General features: G+C 35.7%; 4 protein-coding genes across 7 annotated transcripts; 3 read left to right on the top strand and 1 right to left on the bottom strand.

Annotated features, from left to right (window-relative positions):
- Positions 1–1,909: 1,909 nt before the first annotated feature.
- LOC121751088 (cell division control protein 2 homolog A-like) lies at positions 1,910–10,480 on the bottom strand. Of its 3 annotated transcripts, none has more exons than XM_042145804.1 (10): positions 10,406–10,480; positions 9,669–9,677; positions 9,408–9,592; positions 9,037–9,157; positions 8,620–8,793; positions 8,126–8,289; positions 7,924–8,011; positions 7,784–7,837; positions 7,404–7,497; positions 1,910–1,925 (listed from the first exon to the last, which is right to left on the bottom strand). In XM_042145804.1, exons 2-9 carry the CDS (start codon positions 9,675–9,677, stop codon positions 7,408–7,410), a joined length of 885 nt encoding a protein of 294 aa, XP_042001738.1. In that variant the 5' UTR covers positions 10,406–10,480; the 3' UTR covers positions 1,910–1,925; positions 7,404–7,407. The 3 variants fall into 3 exon arrangements, with proteins under 3 accessions (XP_042001738.1, XP_042001737.1, XP_042001736.1); XM_042145803.1 differs by lacking the exon at positions 1,910–1,925 and adding an exon at positions 7,099–7,182; XM_042145802.1 differs by lacking the exon at positions 1,910–1,925 and having other exon boundaries at positions 7,099–7,497.
- On the top strand, positions 4,871–6,517 carry LOC121751089 (histidine-containing phosphotransfer protein 4-like). Its single transcript, XM_042145805.1, has 6 exons — positions 4,871–5,105; positions 5,476–5,606; positions 5,695–5,763; positions 5,849–5,920; positions 6,089–6,161; positions 6,245–6,517. The coding sequence occupies exons 1-6, from the start codon at positions 4,950–4,952 to the stop codon at positions 6,263–6,265; spliced, it is 522 nt and encodes a 173-aa protein (XP_042001739.1). The 5' UTR covers positions 4,871–4,949; the 3' UTR covers positions 6,266–6,517.
- A 1,960-nt stretch (positions 10,481–12,440) lies between the features above and the next one.
- LOC121750552 (signal recognition particle 19 kDa protein-like) lies at positions 12,441–14,599 on the top strand. The gene is made up of 4 exons (XM_042145109.1): positions 12,441–12,594; positions 12,992–13,177; positions 13,267–13,366; positions 14,243–14,599. Exons 2-4 carry the CDS (start codon positions 13,001–13,003, stop codon positions 14,371–14,373), a joined length of 408 nt encoding a protein of 135 aa, XP_042001043.1. The 5' UTR covers positions 12,441–12,594; positions 12,992–13,000; the 3' UTR covers positions 14,374–14,599.
- Positions 14,600–14,891: 292 nt separating this feature from the next.
- On the top strand, positions 14,892–17,472 carry LOC121752924 (mitochondrial import inner membrane translocase subunit TIM17-2-like). 2 transcript variants are annotated; one of them, XM_042148026.1, is made up of 3 exons: positions 14,892–15,085; positions 15,642–16,459; positions 17,232–17,472. In XM_042148026.1, exon 2 carries the CDS (start codon positions 15,737–15,739, stop codon positions 16,433–16,435), a length of 699 nt encoding a protein of 232 aa, XP_042003960.1. In that variant the 5' UTR covers positions 14,892–15,085; positions 15,642–15,736; the 3' UTR covers positions 16,436–16,459; positions 17,232–17,472. The 2 variants fall into 2 exon arrangements, with proteins under 2 accessions (XP_042003960.1, XP_042003959.1); XM_042148025.1 differs by having other exon boundaries at positions 14,894–15,085; positions 15,642–16,450.
- Positions 17,473–18,520: the final 1,048 nt, after the last annotated feature.

Raw genomic sequence — 18,520 nt, 5'->3', positions numbered from 1 at the left:
TGATGAGAATCTATGGGTGTGTCAATGAAATGGTTATGCAGATGAATGAATTTCTATGACACTTACTTTGAATGTGAATCGTGTTAATATAATCCTTCACCAAGCCACAAAAGTTCAGCAAGCAAATAAGTAGATTTCAGTTGAGTCCAAAAATTCCAAGGCCCAAATATGATGGATCTGATTTACTTTTGTATACACCTAGAAACGAGACGTAAGGAGGTTTGAGCGTGCTGAAACATGATTATGTCTCCAAATCCAAAGAAACATCATTAACAGTAGTCTGGGGTTTAAAGTTTGGAAGCTTATTGGATGCAAAGGAATACTTCTTTACATATTTACTTTTGTTGTGGAATGAAGTTGAACATATGTGAGGATTATCATGTCCTCAGTGGGGTTCCTTATCAACAACACAGAGGAAAAGAGAATCCATTGTCTCTAGTGAATCAAAATCACATTCTTATGGATGCCTTAAAGCATTTGTTTCTTTAAAAAAGCTGGTTTTGTGACCACTCTCATGATCTCATCCACATCAACATGTGGACAGAGACTGCTCATGGGCTCATTATTCCTGGAACATTTATGAACTCTGTTTTCACTAAGCGCCTTATAGTGGGATTGCTGCAGTGGTGATAAGGATTCCAGGCTTCTTATCCAAGGGTAAACACTCTCTCTCTTTCTAATCATTGGTGACTTTTGTTTATCTTAAAATTTCACACTCTTGGATTCCTCATTTTAGTAGTTTATCCCTCCTGTTAATTGTGGTTCATTGTCGTAGCTCTATGAAATTTAAACATTTTTGCTTATTCTAATTTCATATAGTTCCATGCATTGGCGGATCTAATTAAGAACAAAAGGGTACCAGTGTACCCCAAAACTGCCAGCAGCCTATTGGTAATATGCTCTTCTGACACAGCATTCGCCCAGGTTCGATTCCTCTCGGTGTTAATTCTAAATAATGTATTGTTGGAATCTTGATTAATTGTTAATTGTTTCTCATCTAATGTTTGATTAAATATAATAATATACATTTGTTCTCTCATTTATTTTATACTACACAATAAAACATGTATGATTGAAAATCTTTATTATTTATGATTTTGATGCTCAAATTTGGGATTATATAAAAAATATGATATGTTTTATTTTTATTTCAATATTTAAAACTTTTTCAGAACAAAAATAATTTTTTTTATATATAAATATCCATGAACTTTCACTTCTAATAGTGAAACATTTTCGAGTGATAATATTAAAAAGTAATCTATCTTTTATATCGATAACAAAAGAAAAGATAGATTGAATATTAAATCTTCAAAGTCGGTGTAATTATTTATCGTACCCCCAATATGAAATTTCTGGACCCGCCACTGGTTCCATGCCAATGATATCCGACGTGTTTCAGTTATCTAGTCGTCATACTTGCCTAGAAATATCTCTATGATACCACTACCCCAACCAAATACAGAATCTTTTTTGGGGAGTTTTAGGCCATCCACTATGCTGTCTCTATACCGTCCCTTAAACCGTCCCTTAACTACTATTTGACCACTATTTGAGGGCCCCACTGTCCTTTTTTCCTCCATCCCTTAACTAAGGGACGGAACCTGCAACGCTCCGTCCCTTAACTGTTCCTTATTCCGTCTCTTAATTACTATTCATTCAATTTCATTTTTTATTTTTTTTTCCCAACTCAATTCAATTAAAACAAACACACTTTATTAAAAAACACACAACATAAAAAAACACACAACATAATTTAAAATACAAATTTAAAGAAAAATAAAAAAACTACTTCGCCGGCTAATCATCCCCGGCGTTGACGAACCGGAACCACCCAATGTGTTGATCATGGTCTCCCAATCGCCGAACGCGTTGAGATCCCACCCGCCGGAGCCGGAACCGCCGTAGTTGCCGTCGCCGGACATCTTGAGTTGTTATATGAAAAATTGAGAGAAAATTTAGATGATAGGAAGAATAGATGTGTAGTTGTGTGTGAAATGAGGATGAGTTTAGGAGTATTTATAGAGTAAAAAAAGTAATTAAAAATAAAAAAAATTTTAAAAAAACGGTATTATTACCGTTAGAAAATTTTTTTCTTTTTCTTTTATTTTTATTTTATTTTTTTTTTAAATTCGATTTTTTTAAAAAAATATTTATTGCGTCAGCACGTGCCGACGCCCACTCGCGGGTCGGCGAGTGGGCGTCACGCACGACGCCGGGTCGCGCCATGTCGCCTAGGCGCGTGGCGAGACAGCCCGTCTCTTGGCTCGACGGGACGCGACACGGGACGAGACGCGGGACGGCGTGGGACGGGACGGCGAACTGCAACGCGTCGCGCCGGGGTCCCGTCTGCGAGACGCCGGCGAGACCCGTAGTGGATGGCCTTACAGCATGGACAACTGTGGGATGTCATCACTTATTATTGACTGTAGGCTAGGCTAGGCTAGATTTGCCTGCCCATCAATTAATAGGGATGATTCTGTGCTGGTATTTAGTCTTATTGAATTTCACATTACACATAAACATGCACCACCTGCACGACATGAAAAGTATACACAAACAAACACAAGTGATTGTGTTTAGTAAAATCTAACTAATTATTGTGAAGGTTATGGTGTTAAGTGATTGTAATAAGAATAAGAATACTATGTTTATCATATGATTTAGCCAGAGAAATTATGGCTATGAGACAGCGTCATGGGGAGGGAGAGAAACTGTGATATTTTCATTGATCCCTTGGAAGTGGCACACAGGGTATCCTAATTTTCTGGAAAGGGATACAAAAAGTTATATCAGCTAAAAGTGGTATCCCAATTGTTAACAAATGACCGACTCAGAAAAGTTTGATGAGGATAAGAACTCCTTGTGACACAAATGTATGAATATGAGCGACCTCAGGTCTTTTCCACTTGGTCTTTCTAGTTTCTCTGACAGCATCCTCAATTATTTGAAATGTCCTTATCTAGTTATCTTTAACACCTTGTAATTTTTGGTTGTGTCTTGTCTTCGCTACCTCAAACCATCCTTTAGTAGCAATGGATAAATTGATCCTTTTTTGCTGCCAAAACTACTGTCAGTTTAATTATCCGCTTTTATGTAATTAGATCCTATCTAGAGACGTGAATCAGATTCTAATCCAGTGAGTTTAGAAGAGAGATTTATGCTTAATATATATTTGAATGTCGTGTACGTGCATGCATGCGTGTGTTGTGTGGTATGGTGGGGATTTTGGAGGTGGCACAAGAAGGGACACGTGTGACAATGTGGTGGGATGACAAAAACCTCAGCTGTAAGAGAATATTATGCGTGCATGTCTTTGTATGTTCCCAAGGATAGAATCTTTCCTCCATCTCTTCTTTTAGAGCATCTCCAATAACCGGCGTCACCACCGCGACGCTGATTTTTCGCCGACGCCGGTTTGACGCCGAACCATTAGAACCGGCGTCGGCGAAATCGGCGTCGCCATGGCGATTCCCGCGCTGACGCCGGTTCCGACGCCGATCCTCACGGGCGCCATTGTGCGTCCCGGATCGGCGCCAAACCGGCGTCGGATTTAAATTTTTTTTTTTTCGAAAACAATATATATACGCGCGTTGAACCTCATTTTCATTCGCACCACTTGTTTTAACGAGTATTCTCTCTACCTTACTTTCTGTTCAAGATCAATTTAAGAAATGAGTAATGCCGGTGGTAGTGGTGGGGATGCGGATGAGTACGAGCGTATGATGAACGAAGAGCTAGATGCCTATACGAGCCGTGAGGTTGATCGATGGATGCAGAGTTATATGCAGCCGGCGGCACCTCGCCCACGACCAGTTGTCCACCGTCGACAAGTGGTGCATCGTGATCATGAAGCTGCACATCAGCGCCTGTTCACAGATTACTTCGCAGAGGAGCCGCGTTTTGACGCCAACCATTTCAGGCGTCGTTTTAGGATGAGGCGGGACTTATTTATGCGTATTGTTAACGCATTGGAGCAGCGATATCTGTATTTCCGCTTCAGGCACAATGCGGCTGGCAGACCCGGCCACACCCCTATTCAAAAGTGCACTGCGGCAATCAGGCAGTTGGCCTACGGCACCGCGGCAGACATGTGGGACGAATACCTCCACATCGGTGAGACGACTGCCATCGAATGTACTTTTTTAAATGTAATTTTTTTAATTATTGTACTTTTTTTTTTAAATTAATGTACTTTTTAAATTTTAATATTATTATTCGAATTTTCCGTATTTGTCTCGTAAATTAAATTCCGTATGTTGATACGAGTGTAAATTAAATTATATAATTGTTATTAGTGATGTGGATAGGTAGTGTGAACGCTATGTGAGGGCTATTTGATGTCCCGTTGATGTGGCAAGCTGATGTGGCAGGAGAATTGTAGTGCTGATGATGTGGCAGTGTGAAGGCTATTTGATGGCTATTTGACGTCCAGTGCTATTGGAGATGCTCTTATACATCATACTCCCACAGTTTCTTCGTTTCCCAATGATTCAATTCTACAATAGGTGTATAACTACTGATATTTCTTATTATTAGTAGTAGGATTTATATATCCCAGATTAAATAGCTAAAATATCAAAATTATCCTAGTATGGAAACTAAAGCGCGTGGTAAGATAAGTACTAGTATTAGATTATGTGGTTGGTCTATGAAAAAAATTTAGTCATTACTTCATTATTGAATTCGCTGTCCCCATCTATCTATGTCATATTGTCATTGGATAGCTCTTCATTAAAGTATGTCTCACTGTTGAACATGCTAAAGCTATATACTTCTTTAACACATTCAAGCTCTCTGGACATCTTAAAACTACTGCAAGATGTTACAAAGTTTTGAAAGCAAGATATTTTTTCTCCATTTACACTAATAGTAGTACATATGGAAATGGGGGACCTTCTTTGGATCTTTATCTTCACTTACGTGTCGAATTTTCTCACCTATATATAATGCATGCAGCCTTAGGCTATTTTCCCATTAAATCCAGAAATCCTGTCTATTTTTTTTCACTTGCTTTGTGCATTTTCTTCATATTTTATACAATGGAAAAGTGCAATCAACTGCAATGCCAAGCGTCCTACTTGAGAAATGCTCTATTCAATCAGGTTAGTTTCCCCTTTTGCTATAGCAATATATTTTATTTTACGAGTTATTTGGAGCTTCCTGCATGAGGAATGCTCTATTAAGTTAGATTAGTTTCTACTTTACGTCAAAAATATGGAGTATATTGTTTTTAATGAAGTGTGGCAATGTTTTGTATATTATCGCGTTAATCAACCTTTCTTTTGTTTGGCCTTTCATATAGAAATCCTGAAAGAGGAAACCATCCCCGTTAGATTTTTCCCTTAAACAATCATGAAGAAAGCGATTTTCTTCTTTTTGAACTGATATTTGATTCATCAATAAGTTCGAAGATGATGCCTTCCCTTTCTCATAATCAATACCACTTCTGCATCCTTGCTGCTTCTCTCTCAGGGATATCTTGATGAACAGTTCCTTCAATTGGAAGAATTGCAAGATGAAGCTAACCCTAACTTTGTAGAAGAAGTGGTCAAGCTATTTTACACAGACTCGACCCGCCTTATTCGAAACATACAACTGACACTGTAAGTTGCAAAACTATAACATCATCAGATTCGACCTCATTGAATTTTGTTATTTTCTACTAACATTTAGTGATCATCTTCGGTTCAGAGAAAATACTCCCTGGGACTTCGAAAAACTGGATAATATTATGCATCAATACCAGGGCAGCAGCTCTAGGTATATACATGACACTAATCCTTATTTTTCTATTAATTTTTGGTGTAGATTTGATCATATTTGATAGGTGACTCTGTGTCTGTAGCATTGGTGCTAAAAAAGTTAAGAAGGAATGCACACAATTTCAAGAATACTGCAAAGTAGAGAACATAGATGGGTAATCTTGTTTCCCTTCTTAACCTATTCTTACATACCAAGCTTATACATATATGTGACATGTCCAGATTTTAGAATATTACACCATTTTGGCAGGGTTTTATTAATTTGTTTCTTCATTATGTAGTATTCTTATTTGGAGTTATAATTTGTGTATACTCTATTGTAGATGCGTGAGAACATTCAAAGAGGTAAAACAAGAGCATGCAACCCTCAAGAGGAAGCTTGAGAACTATTTTCAGGTCTTCCTTGTTTTAAGTTTTTGTGAATAGATTACACGTGTATGTCTACAAATTAAGCGCGGTTTTTCCTTTTCGTAATTCAGCTTGTAAGAGAAGCTCGTTAACTCGCCTACGTCAAAGCCGCAATGAGGAGGAATGAAGATGGTGATGCCAAATAAGTGAATGTTACTACTTGTAGAATGAAAAACTGCTAACTAAATATGTACAAAATAACTTTTCAATAAATAAGTAAATGTTACTATCAGTAGAATGAAAATAACTTTTCGGTCATACTACTTGTACATTATTTGTAATATTTTTGATAAATGGACTTCTTACCAATTAATTTATAAAAGTAGAATTTAAATTCTATTAAATTTTTTATATTCACGTATCTTTACATTTTTTAAAACATGCATCAAGTAAGACATTTATTTTTAAAAAGTTCGGCATGAACTTGATACAGATCCTGCTTTCAATTGGATATACGAGAAGCTTCATTATTCATTTAAGATCACATAAATAGCATTATGGTCCACTTCACATATTCCATTCGATGATGAAAAAGTTTCTTTCAATTATAAGAGAATGTGGCTCAAGGCATTTTTTGTGAAGGACCAATCTTAACCTACTAGAAAAAGGCAGAATAACTGAATCAGAACTATTCCATTATGTTATGATTGAACTGTAACGAGATGAATCGAGGAAAATAGTTTCAATGATTTCTACATTTAAAAAAGACTAAGACTAAGAGTTGTCGATTTCAAAGGAATATATAGATTTGTTATTGCAATTCACCATTCATGTTTAAATTTTGAAATCTGATGTACGATCACCCCTCGCCCGTGAGTTTGTTGTAGATTTAATGAAGTTATTCCAAAAAAGGTGTTAAAAACCATGGCAGAAGTGTGATTATTTTAAATAGTATGTTGAAAAACTGTATAAGGCAACACTTGAAGAAGGCAAAAGCACACCATAATACTTACTATAATACTTCACTATAGAGCAAACCAAATTTAAAACGTCTTGCAACAACCCGATCCTACAACCAACCAGACAAAAATGAAGCAATCACAACCACACAAGAAAGGCCATAAGCAAGTTAGAGAACGAGCTACTGTTAAATCCAGAGTTGCTTTGCCCAGAACAACCCGAGAAATCAAAAACAGGGAGGTAGAATCACCCGGATATCATGTGTCTGAACCATTATAATCTCACAGATGCACATAATAATATACATTTACACCAGGATGCGGATAATACCTTATTAAGGAACAAAGTCAATATCCTTAAAGTACTCGTGCTCAAGAGCAGCCCTTGCCGTGATTCTTTTGCTCGGATCTAAGCAGAGCATTTTCTGTAAGAGAAAAACTATACATTAGTTATCCTAACATCACACTATCTTTTACTATTTGATTATATAAAATGTAGATTGCTAGTCTTAGCAGATGTAAAAGGAGGTCAAAATTAAATTAAAAATAAAAACGAATGTAGATCAAATTTCATGCCAGTGATATATCCAAAGGCAAGCCACTTTAATGCAAAACAAAGTGAAGGATTGAACAATGTAATCTTCATTTGAAGTTGTAATACTATGTGAAGAAATTAGAAAATTTGCATTAATATTGTTCTAAGCATCTTACACAAAGAAGGTCATGGCCAGATGAATCGAGATTTGGTACCACGGTTGCCAGATCCTGCAAATAGAGATATCAATTAAAACTTCAATAATCTGATAGTTTCAGAGTAAGGGGCAGAAAATTTAGATGTGTAGACTAATCACCTTGGATGGCCACTTTGGAAATGATGATTTAAAATCGGGCAGGGATGTTACTCCAGGCCATGTGTCTTCAGTTGGGGTGCCCACGACCCTGCATTATGTTAATACAAAGCATAAATAGGTAACTTTGGTATAGAATGAAACTCGGTAGTGGAAGGAAAAGTTGATGATTGTGAACAATGATTTGTTGTTCCAGATGTATCACCTAAAAATTCTGAACAGTTCATCAATTTCAGAGTCCCCAGGAAACAATGCATGCTTGTTTACCATCTCAGCAAATATGCAGCCAACTGACCACACATCAACAGGAGTAGAATAATGTCTCGATCCTAGGAGTATCTCTGGAGCCCTGTACCATAGAGTCACAACCTACAAAAGAGAAAAAATGTGTCAGCCAATTTGTAAGAGATCCTTTCTTGAGTCAGTTTTAGGATGATCATCGACTATTATGTGAAACTTCCGGCCCAATTTTGTTTGAGATATACACCCAGTGATTTTGGAAAGGGATAAGGTTGAATAAAGACCAGCATAGAATATGAAGCGGTTTTCCAAGCTTGGGGTTCTCATGAAGTCATGTTTTAGAAGATCAGAAACAATTCTCACAAGTCACAATTACAAACCACGCGATTGAGGCAGTCAAAAGGTTTTTTTTTTGGTAGAAAAGCCTGCCATAATAGTATCATATTTTGAAGAATCTACCTCATGTGTAAATGTCCTGACAGGAATACCAAATGCTCTGGCCAGTCCAAAGTCAGCAAGTTTCAGTGAATTGGTACGTCGATCTATTAGCAAGTTTTGAGGTTTCAAGTCTCGGTGCAGTACGCGATGAGAATGACAATAGGCAATTCCACATAGTATTTGGTACAGAAACGTCTGCAAGAGTGAAGCCAACTTAATAATATTAATTTGCTAGCACAAGACTATTCAAAACACTGTATGACGTATTATAACTTTATGAAAGCATGCACACATTGTTATTTACTTATTTCTATCTAGTCTCTGAGTGACAAATTTCTTCTATATATATACTTGCATGGTTCAAATTTAATACTCTATTTAAATACAGCAGTCTTCCATAGATAAAAGAAAAGGCAGATTGAAGTGAAGTCAACTCACTTTTATGAGACGAGGATCCTGTGAGAATTCTGGACAAGAATCCATGTGTTTCTTTAAATCCAAGTCCAAGTATTCGAATACCAAATACAAACGCTTCTCACTGTGCACCACATCCTGCAACCTGCAACACCATCATGAGAGGAAGTTTAGAGCACAAACCTGGAAATCGGAGATAGCTACATTGTATAATGAAGCAAAAATAAGGTTATCTGGAGTATAATGTCATACGGATGAAACAGAACTTTCAATGAGGTTACCTAAACCAGATAATGGCATATATGTGTGCATTGAACTCCCTGCTTTCACTTCTTTGTTATATTCTTTTGTGAGAATCTAATTTCCTAAGAAGCCAAACTGTGTTTTCATCATACCTCACAATATTTCCATGCTGCATCTCTTTTAAAAGAGAAATCTCTCTGATAGCAGTGCTTGGCACCCCCTCATCCTCTTGCTCCAGCCTAATTTTCTTCAGCGCAATGGTTTCATTAGTTACACGATCATGAGCTTTATACACTACTCCATATGTTCCCTCGCCAATCTTCTCCACTTTTTCATACTGCACCATAAATCATAAATGAGACCACAAATAACATAACATTACTAATGCGGAAATTAGTGAGAATGAGAATCACCTGCTCCATCTGTCACCATTGATTTGATTCCCCGTCATTAGAGGAAGGACAAAGGAAATGTCAGTACACAATGCACAAGTGTGTGTAATGCAAATAATTCTATAAGAAAGTAGCACATCTCATGGATATTTATACTTGATCGGCAAATTTTTCTCATTAAAACAGTGCTGAAATCAACTATAGTAGGTAAGATATCTTCATGTTTCCATAAACCACATAGATCCGTGACTTGAAGTCAATTTCAACCATTCAATCACACATAAACCATCATGAAACAAATTCCATGTCCACTGTATATATCTAGCATACAATGCTAACAATATAACAAACAGATATGGCATTGATTCGCGTCAAGAGTAAAATTCCGGCATAGAAACTACCGAAGCAGCACAAAAATTACTAAAATCGACATGCATTCTCTTCATTTCGAGAAAATAAAGCAAAATTAAAGTAACTACACAGATCAACCGCAAATCAATACTCGATTTGGTAAAAAGCAACCGATTGGTATGAGTCACCGTCGCATCCACAAATTCACCGGTTAAGATACACGAACAAGATCAATCAAAGCTAATCAGTCAAAGCAAGTAAATAAAAAATGAAAAAAAAAACACACACGACGAGCATTAAAAAATCAGATGATGCGAGAAAAAAAAACATAGTTAACTTAGTTGCATTTTGATTAAATGCAAAAGCAAGCAGAAAAAAACTTCATAAATCATGGCGTGTTTACGTACCAGAGATCGGTGAATTGCAGAGCGAGAGAGAAATGGAGTAAGTAAAAAGGGAGGGAATGGACTCAGTTTACTGCATTTTACCCTCGCCTGGGCTTTTATATAGGGTTGGCTTTGAATTTATTTATCTTTTCTCGCATTTTACTATGCATCCATTGGTTGAACATTTTGACCAAAGGGTAAGTCAGGTCACTTTCTTTGCTTTTACTTTTTCTTTTTCTTTCTTTTCAACAAATTTACTAATTATTCTCATGCCTATATATATAACTACTACCTCCTCTCACGTTATTAGCACAGATTTTAAGAAATATAAAGAAAAATGAGCTGAATGAGTTAGTGAACTATGAGTCTCACTTATATATATTAGTTTTATAATAAAATGTGAGTAGAATTGATTGGTTGAATGTGACTCTTATTGTGGGACGGATTGAAATGTGAAAATGTGACACTTAACGTGGAAAAGAGGTAGTATTTGTGAAAAAATTATAATCAAACAGTATGCTGTGTTCCAATATTTGTGGGATTATAAATGAATATCTACAGTATTCATATTGTTAACAATTTTATCATATCAATCAGATTTCCGATAATAGATTGCTGGGTAGGTCAATAATTTATGTGTGGAATGATATTGATATGGAATGGAGTACTATATTACATTCCTTCACGAAAATAGTGGACGATATAGTTTCACGGAAATTATAGATGAATACTAGTAATTCATTGGATTGACTAAAAGATAAGAATAAGAATATTTTTGTGGACAAAAATAGTACGTGTGGAATGATTTTATGTAATGTAGTTTATGTTATTCTCACTTTTTCTGCTTATAATCATTCTCTGCTATATGCATGTGATTTTCTGTAAAATACTATATACAATTAAAGTTTCCTCCATCAATTTTATGATATGGGTATTCATTAAATTCTAAAAAACTTAAAATCATTAACTTGTAGTATTTGTATCAATGATAAAACAAGATCAAGCCCACGCAAGGCCCATAATAGGCAAATGGATCATACATGGGCCTTACTTATTTTCATCGTTAAACATAATTTATTTTTGTAATAACCAAAATAATTCCCTACATCCTACATCTGACAATATGAATATCTTTTTGCCATTTTAATATGCTCCGTAATAAAAGTCTCATTTCATTTTATTTATATGCAATCAACAATTTTAACTCATAAGTCTCATTTCATTTTATTTATATGCAATCAACATTTTTAACTCATAAGTCTCATTTCATTTTATTTATATGCAATCAACATTTTTAACTCATACTTATCTATTTCGTTAATTCATAAAATCTGTGCAGCAAAAATCAGTAGAATATCTATTTATAGACGGAGGCACTAGTATACAATTGCTACGTCAGTGTTTTGATCAAATGCTGCTTTTTTTATCCAATAAACCAAAGCAATATTCTCAATCTCCAATATAATGTTATTGTAATTATTGATATACAATTGTTTGATATAAAAATTAAAAAAATCAAAATATGGAAAATGCTATGTAAGGTTGTTGTCCTTGTAAATAGCGCAGGACCATTAATTAAATTTATGGTCCAAGTATAAATGAAGGCAAAAACGACGTTTCCAACTATTTTCCATGATTCCTTCTTTTTCTTTTTTCTCTCTTTTTGAGTTTTTTTCTCTTTTTCCATTTTTCAATATATTTATTTTCTTTTTCCATTATAAATAGACTTATTTTATTACAACTTATTTTCAAAGGGATCGGATAGAGAAAATCAAATTAATGCTCAATTGTGTCCAAAGTACGTATGCAGCCTTTTTTAATTAATGTACTATTTCTTTCTTACCAAAAATACTTTATTTCTTTAAAAAAAATTAAACTTCATCAATCATCATGATTTGTTTTAATTTTGTTTGTTAAGTTTCATCTCATCATGATTAACTATAATTCCGAAAAAAATCTAAAAATAATAATATCACAAATATATTATATATAAGCCAAAAAGATTATTAACTATAATATCATAAAATCCCATTTAGCTATAGCAATATTATTATATCAATATCATAAAAGCCCATTAAGTTGGAAGCATTATTGTCCAAAGTCGAGGCCCAATAACATAAAAGACTACCAATTCTCTCTAAAACGTCTCACACCACCACCGGCGTTCCTCTCCAGATTTCTCAAAAACCCACTTCGCGCTGCCGCCTGAGGTAAATCGCCAATTCATTTCTCCTTGTTTCTTCGGAGCGATCGGTGCAAAATCTACATTTTATTCTTTGATCTTCGGTTTTGTTTTTGTTTTTCCGTTCCAAATCAAATGAATAAGATGTGGTGTATAATTGATGGGAGTATCACGCTGTCAATGTTTATAGATTACTTCATGACGTAGTTGAGAAGATTCAGTACTGTTGAACGGGAATTTAATTTGCCTGGCTCGATTGATCTGTAATTGTGTATAACTCGATTTTTTGCCAGAGTAGATTCTGATAGAGGAATTATGAAAAGTTCAGAATTGACATGCATTGATCAGTTTAGTGTGCTCATCGATACAAATTTCAAGGATTACTTTATGGTATATTGAATTGATTTACTGTCATCTTATTTCAGGACAAAATTATGGATGTCGATTTGCAGAATATCAAGAAATGGGTGATCTTGTACCCAATTTACATAAATTCGAAGAAAACCCTAGCTGAGGGGCGGAGAATCAATGCCAGCAAAGCTTGTGAAAACCCTACATGCACCGAGGTTTACGATTGCTGCACTCACCTGAAAATCCCCTGTGTGATTGAGGTATGCTCTTCTGATTAGTTTCTTGTTGTTGTTAGTTTATCTTTTGATGTAAATTGGATTGGTTTGATTGGATTTCACTTTCACATCAGACTGAGAAGGCATACCCTCGAGATTTTATGCAAAGAGGTAGAGTGAGAGTGATGTTGAAAAAGGCAGATGGTAGCTTCTCAAATCCAGCTATTACTTCGAGTAAGTAGCCCCCTCTGGTCTTGTTGTGTGTTTGCCGCATTTTTTTTTACCTTTGCTATGGTGTTTTCTGTCTAATTTGGAATTTGGGATGACTGTTTTTTTATATTTCGATTTCATTTGTCTGTGGTTAATGATAGCATGGTAAAGGTCTATTATGATATAAGATTGGTACAGTGTATTAGAGTTGTGGGTTGCTGCTCGAGGAGTAATTTTTCTGGCGGCCATATTAAAGGGAATCGGGATTTTTTCTTATAGGCGTGTCACTAACTCACTGGTCACAGGCATGCTCTCCACCTTGTTGCTCTGCACAACATGGTTAATTGTATTCACTTACATTTGAAACACAAAATCTCTTATTGAGAGTGCTTCATTAAGTATTCATGAAAGGACGCAGGCAGACAATGAAAATGATGTTAGGCACATTCTAGCTCTAACGATGAATTATGTTTCGAGGATATGTGGTTGCCTATTTAGAGGATCATCTCAGTGAAGGACATAAGTATCTAATCGGGTTGTTTTATTGATCTGCACCACCATGGCTGTCTGGGTACTTTTTCGACTAGTGAAATTGACGAACCAATTTTTTTCATATCTCAAAGTAGTTGCTGTGAAAGGTCTAAATTAACCCCGTCTATTTCAAGTTTTCAACACAATTCCCTTTGTGCTTGCTCATTGAATAGAAGAGAGGTGTTTGTTCTCACTCTCGTTCCTGTTCCACCACTGTTTTCTGGAGTAACTTGTCCTAGGCTTTTGTCTAGTGGAATTTTGAAGTAATGCCTCTTATTATGTCATTGTTATGTGTGTTTTTCTGTCATGGGGATTGGTACCATGAGCTCTGTCCTGGACTTGCTAATTCGATCTCCTGTTGTGTTGCAGGGAAGCAACTGATGCTTCAAGTTGCAGAGCTGGTTCCTCGACATCCGGGTCGAACGAAGAAACAGGAGGCTGCCACATCAGCTGCAGCCGGCTCTTCTAAATCTGGAAAGGGTGGAAAGAAGAAGCGGTAGAACATAGTGTGGCTCTGCAAACTTCCCATGCTGTTGTGAGACATTTTTGGAGATGGTGTTGTACTTCTTAATGGTGGATTGTTCAAATGTCAATTTGTAGTTGCTCTAACTAAATTACTTGTTTATTATAGTACTACATTTTTTGTTGAAAAAAATAATTATTGTACTTTTACATTGCAAATGTCTTGCCGTTTGATACTATTCCACATATATTGCTGAACATCAACATATTGTTTCGTGTCTCATTTTTGTACACGCTCTTTTAGGTTTTCATATGGATATAAAATATTAATGGTGGCTTTTTCAGCAACCTGAATTATTGACTATTAAAATACATCATGATAAAATTTTCGCAATTTATCAAAAGATGTTATTAACCCAACCAATTACAAAAATATGCTATAAGGTCAATAATTCTTGAGGTCTTTTTTTTCTCGAGGCTACATAAATAAATTAATTCTATAAATTTACCAATATTAAGTAGTGCAAATTGTCAGAAAAATCAGAAACCCTATTCAAATTCTTGTAACTTCGAAAATTATCATAAAATTATCAGTAGTAAAAAAATATAGGCGAAGCCGAAATCGAAAACTAAATCTGTGAAGCCCAAATCCAAATGATAAATTCTCTCTCTCCCCTCTCGAATCTCTGTTACCGGCTTTCCCCTAAACCCTTCACCCTTGAAGTGTCGTCCAAAACCCCACCAAACGACGTAAATTCTACTTGCTTCCTAGCTCTTTCTTTCTTATTTTCCTGTTTTGGCTATTGAATTCATCGCCGCGTAATATACGAATGCATTATTTTATCGTTTATGATGTTCTGTTTATTTTTAGCTATATTTCTCCCATTAACTTATCGGATAATTAATTGGTGGACTGAACTTTTTGTGATATCAAATACTATGTTAGATTTCTTCACTCCACGGGTTTTTGTTTTTGCTGATCTCCATTTTTGTCGTTTTTCAGCTCGTTGTGATTTTTAAAAATTGTTGGATTATTTTCAATGAAACGAATAGTACTTTAAATGTCTTGAATTTAGCGAAATTGATGTGTGTTATTTTGTTTAGGGATTCACTGAATTGATAATCAATTGAGTTTTTAGTCAATTATTTTATAACTATATTTTGTGCGTGTGTTGTGATGAATGAATTTGATGGAAAAGTAGTTTGATCTTTGTTGTTTGGAATTGATAATTACACATTATATGATCATTCAAACATGCATATACCTTTTGCTTTTGAAAGTGGTCTAATTCGTGTTAATTTATAGGGGAGGCGATTGGGATAATTTGATTTTCCGGAAACAAGTGTAAGGAATAATTTACTTGTGTACCTTTTATCTCGTTGGCTTGCCGGAATTGATCTATGGGCACTCCGGAAACATCTAGAGAGCCTTGCCCGGATCGTATCCTTGATGACGTAGGTGGAGCTTTTGGAATGGGAGCTGTTGGTGGTGCAGCCTTCCATTTCTTGAAAGGTACCTATAACTCTCCCAAAGGTGAGCGTCTGATCGGGGGTTCTCAAGCAGTTCGCATGAATGCCCCTCGTGTTGGTGGGAGTTTTGCAGTGTGGGGTGGGCTCTTTTCCACCTTTGACTGTACAATGGTGTACATGCGGCAGAAAGAGGATCCATGGAACTCGATCATAGCAGGTGCAGCAACGGGAGGCTTTCTGCAGATGCGTCAGGGAATGGGTGCTGCTTCTCGGTCAGCATTGTTTGGTGGCGTTTTACTTGCTTTGATTGAGGGAGCTGGGATAATGTTGAACAAAGTGATGAGTGCACCACAAAACTTACCTCCCATGGAGGATCCCGTTCCAAATGTGGCTGGTATGCCTGGATATCCCGGTCAAATGCCTGGTCAGCCTTCAGTAAGTGTTGACAGCATGGGTGCAGGATCTTCTTCTTCTTCCTCATCACCATCACCATCACCATCACCATCTTCTTCGTCATGGTTTGGAGGCCTTTTTGGTCAGAAGGAAGAGGCAGCGCCAAGTGATGGAAGTAAGACGAAGGTGTTGGAGAGCTTTGATGCGCCAACTCCTCCAACGTTCGAGTACAAATGATGAAGAGATTATCTGGTAAGTGAGGTACTATCATGATTTTCATTTTGCATCTATTACATGTAACTGTTGATTGATTGTTTTGGTCTTGCATTGTTACACTAGTCACGCTTTGGGGATCCAATACTGGATTTGTTTGAGATAGGCTTTTGTTAAGCTGCATATTCAGTTTTGTTTTTTGAATTTGATTAATTTTTGTTTAAGTATCACTTCATTTATCGGTAAGACCTTCTGGCGTGCCTTAAATTTGGTGCATATATTCTAGCCATGAGATAGTGATGAGCTTTGATTCTTTGAAAATCTAAAATCCCCACTAAATTAGATTCAGTACGAATGCTATCCACTTATTATGATGTCTCTTCAGTTTTTGTACTCTTATTGTCATGTCTTTGGAACATCCGTATTATGGCATTGTGAGACACGCGCACAGCCACACCCGCACACACACTTTATTAAATGTAAAACAACTGAAATGCTATACATCAAAATGGGTGTTTCAAGAATGATTCCTGGTGAAAAAGCTCATGTCTTAGGAAGATGACTTAATAGAAGGCATAGCTCACTCATAACTTAGTGTTTTGGCTTAACAGCTCCTTCATCAGCTATGACTACAAAAGATATTGTTTTGGGTTGAGAAACTGTGTTCAGCAGTTTGAGTTCAAATCGTAAAAATTTAAGACTGAAAAAAACATTATTTTCCATTGCAATTGATGTTGGGTACTATTCAATTTCAAATACTGTATTTCTTCTTTTATGATGCTATTGTGACATAGCTTGATCTTCTTTTGTGACTCTGCAGGATTATCCGCTGATGGCTGTCGGGTTTGGCATTGTGATCCACGCACGCTCGGAGATTGATGATAAGAGCACTTGAAACTTGTAATAAAAGCAGCTTCATCCGTCCTTTAGGTTTTATTGATAATCTTGATTGGTCTCTGTCTGTATTTTGAATCTAAAATGTGCTTGCTATCTCAGGAACTTGACACTTTAATATATCTAACATACTAATATATTTCAATTAGACATATGTTTTGATCTTATGACAAGGAATTTTTAGGTCATGATCAAGCTTTTTTTGTTTCCCAGATTTATTCAGCCAATTATTGTACCATTTCTTTCCGTTCACATTTCCCTTGGAAAACTTTTCTTTTTAAGTACCTTGAGTTACGATACAATATCATTAAAATGTTGTTAAATATATTAATTTTATCCACATGCATCCATTGACATTCTTTACTTCTTTTAGACCAACAAATGCATATTGCATTATTTTGAAGAATCTTGTTACAAATACTACTAAAAGGTCGAGTAAAAGGAAATCTTAACAGAATTTGGTAGTATTATTTTGGCTATCTCAAGATTCAGTATTATTTCATTTATATTGGACGTTGTATATAAGATCGACCCAAGAAAGTGCAATAGTTTTTATCTTATCAAGGGAAGTAAATGCTTTTTGTGTTTTGAAGATCTTGGTAGATTTAACAACTCTTGGTAGAAGAGTTGGTGCTTTTTGTGTTTGAAGATCTTGATTGGACTCAAAATTTGAACTTTGTAAGATTGAAAATAAATGTGAAATGCTTGACATATGCTTTCGAACATAGTAGTAAAAGAAAAGGAGGAATATAATTTATTCCCGGCCAGGCCATAAATGTCTTATTTTGTGGCGGTTCAGGTTTTAAGAAATGTGAAATGATTGATACTTCATCCATCCGTTATTTGTTAATTGAGACATTTCTTTTCAGCATGAAGTTTAAGAATAATGTGTTAAGTGGATGGTGAATAAAGTAAGAGAGATGGTGAGAAAATAGAGTAAGAGAGAGTATTATTTTTTGTCAAAAATATAAATGACTCAGTTATGTTAGAACTTCTCAAAATAGAAAATGACTCTATTAACATGGAATTAGTATATACTTTAGGGTTTTCTTTCCCTATACTTTCTACCCAATTCACTATAGCACTCAATGAAAAATTAATTCAATAATTTATTATGGGGTTCCATAGAAAATTTTTAGGTGATACGATTCATATCAAGGACTCGCATACGTCACAACAATTTGATATAAAAATGGATGCAAAGCGAAAGTATGT

Source organism: Salvia splendens, chromosome 10, assembly GCF_004379255.2.
Source record: "Salvia splendens isolate huo1 chromosome 10, SspV2, whole genome shotgun sequence".
NCBI lineage: Eukaryota > Viridiplantae > Streptophyta > Magnoliopsida > Lamiales > Lamiaceae > Salvia > Salvia splendens.
Note: the sequence above shows the minus strand (reverse complement) of the source record. Positions and strands in the feature narration are given on the sequence as shown.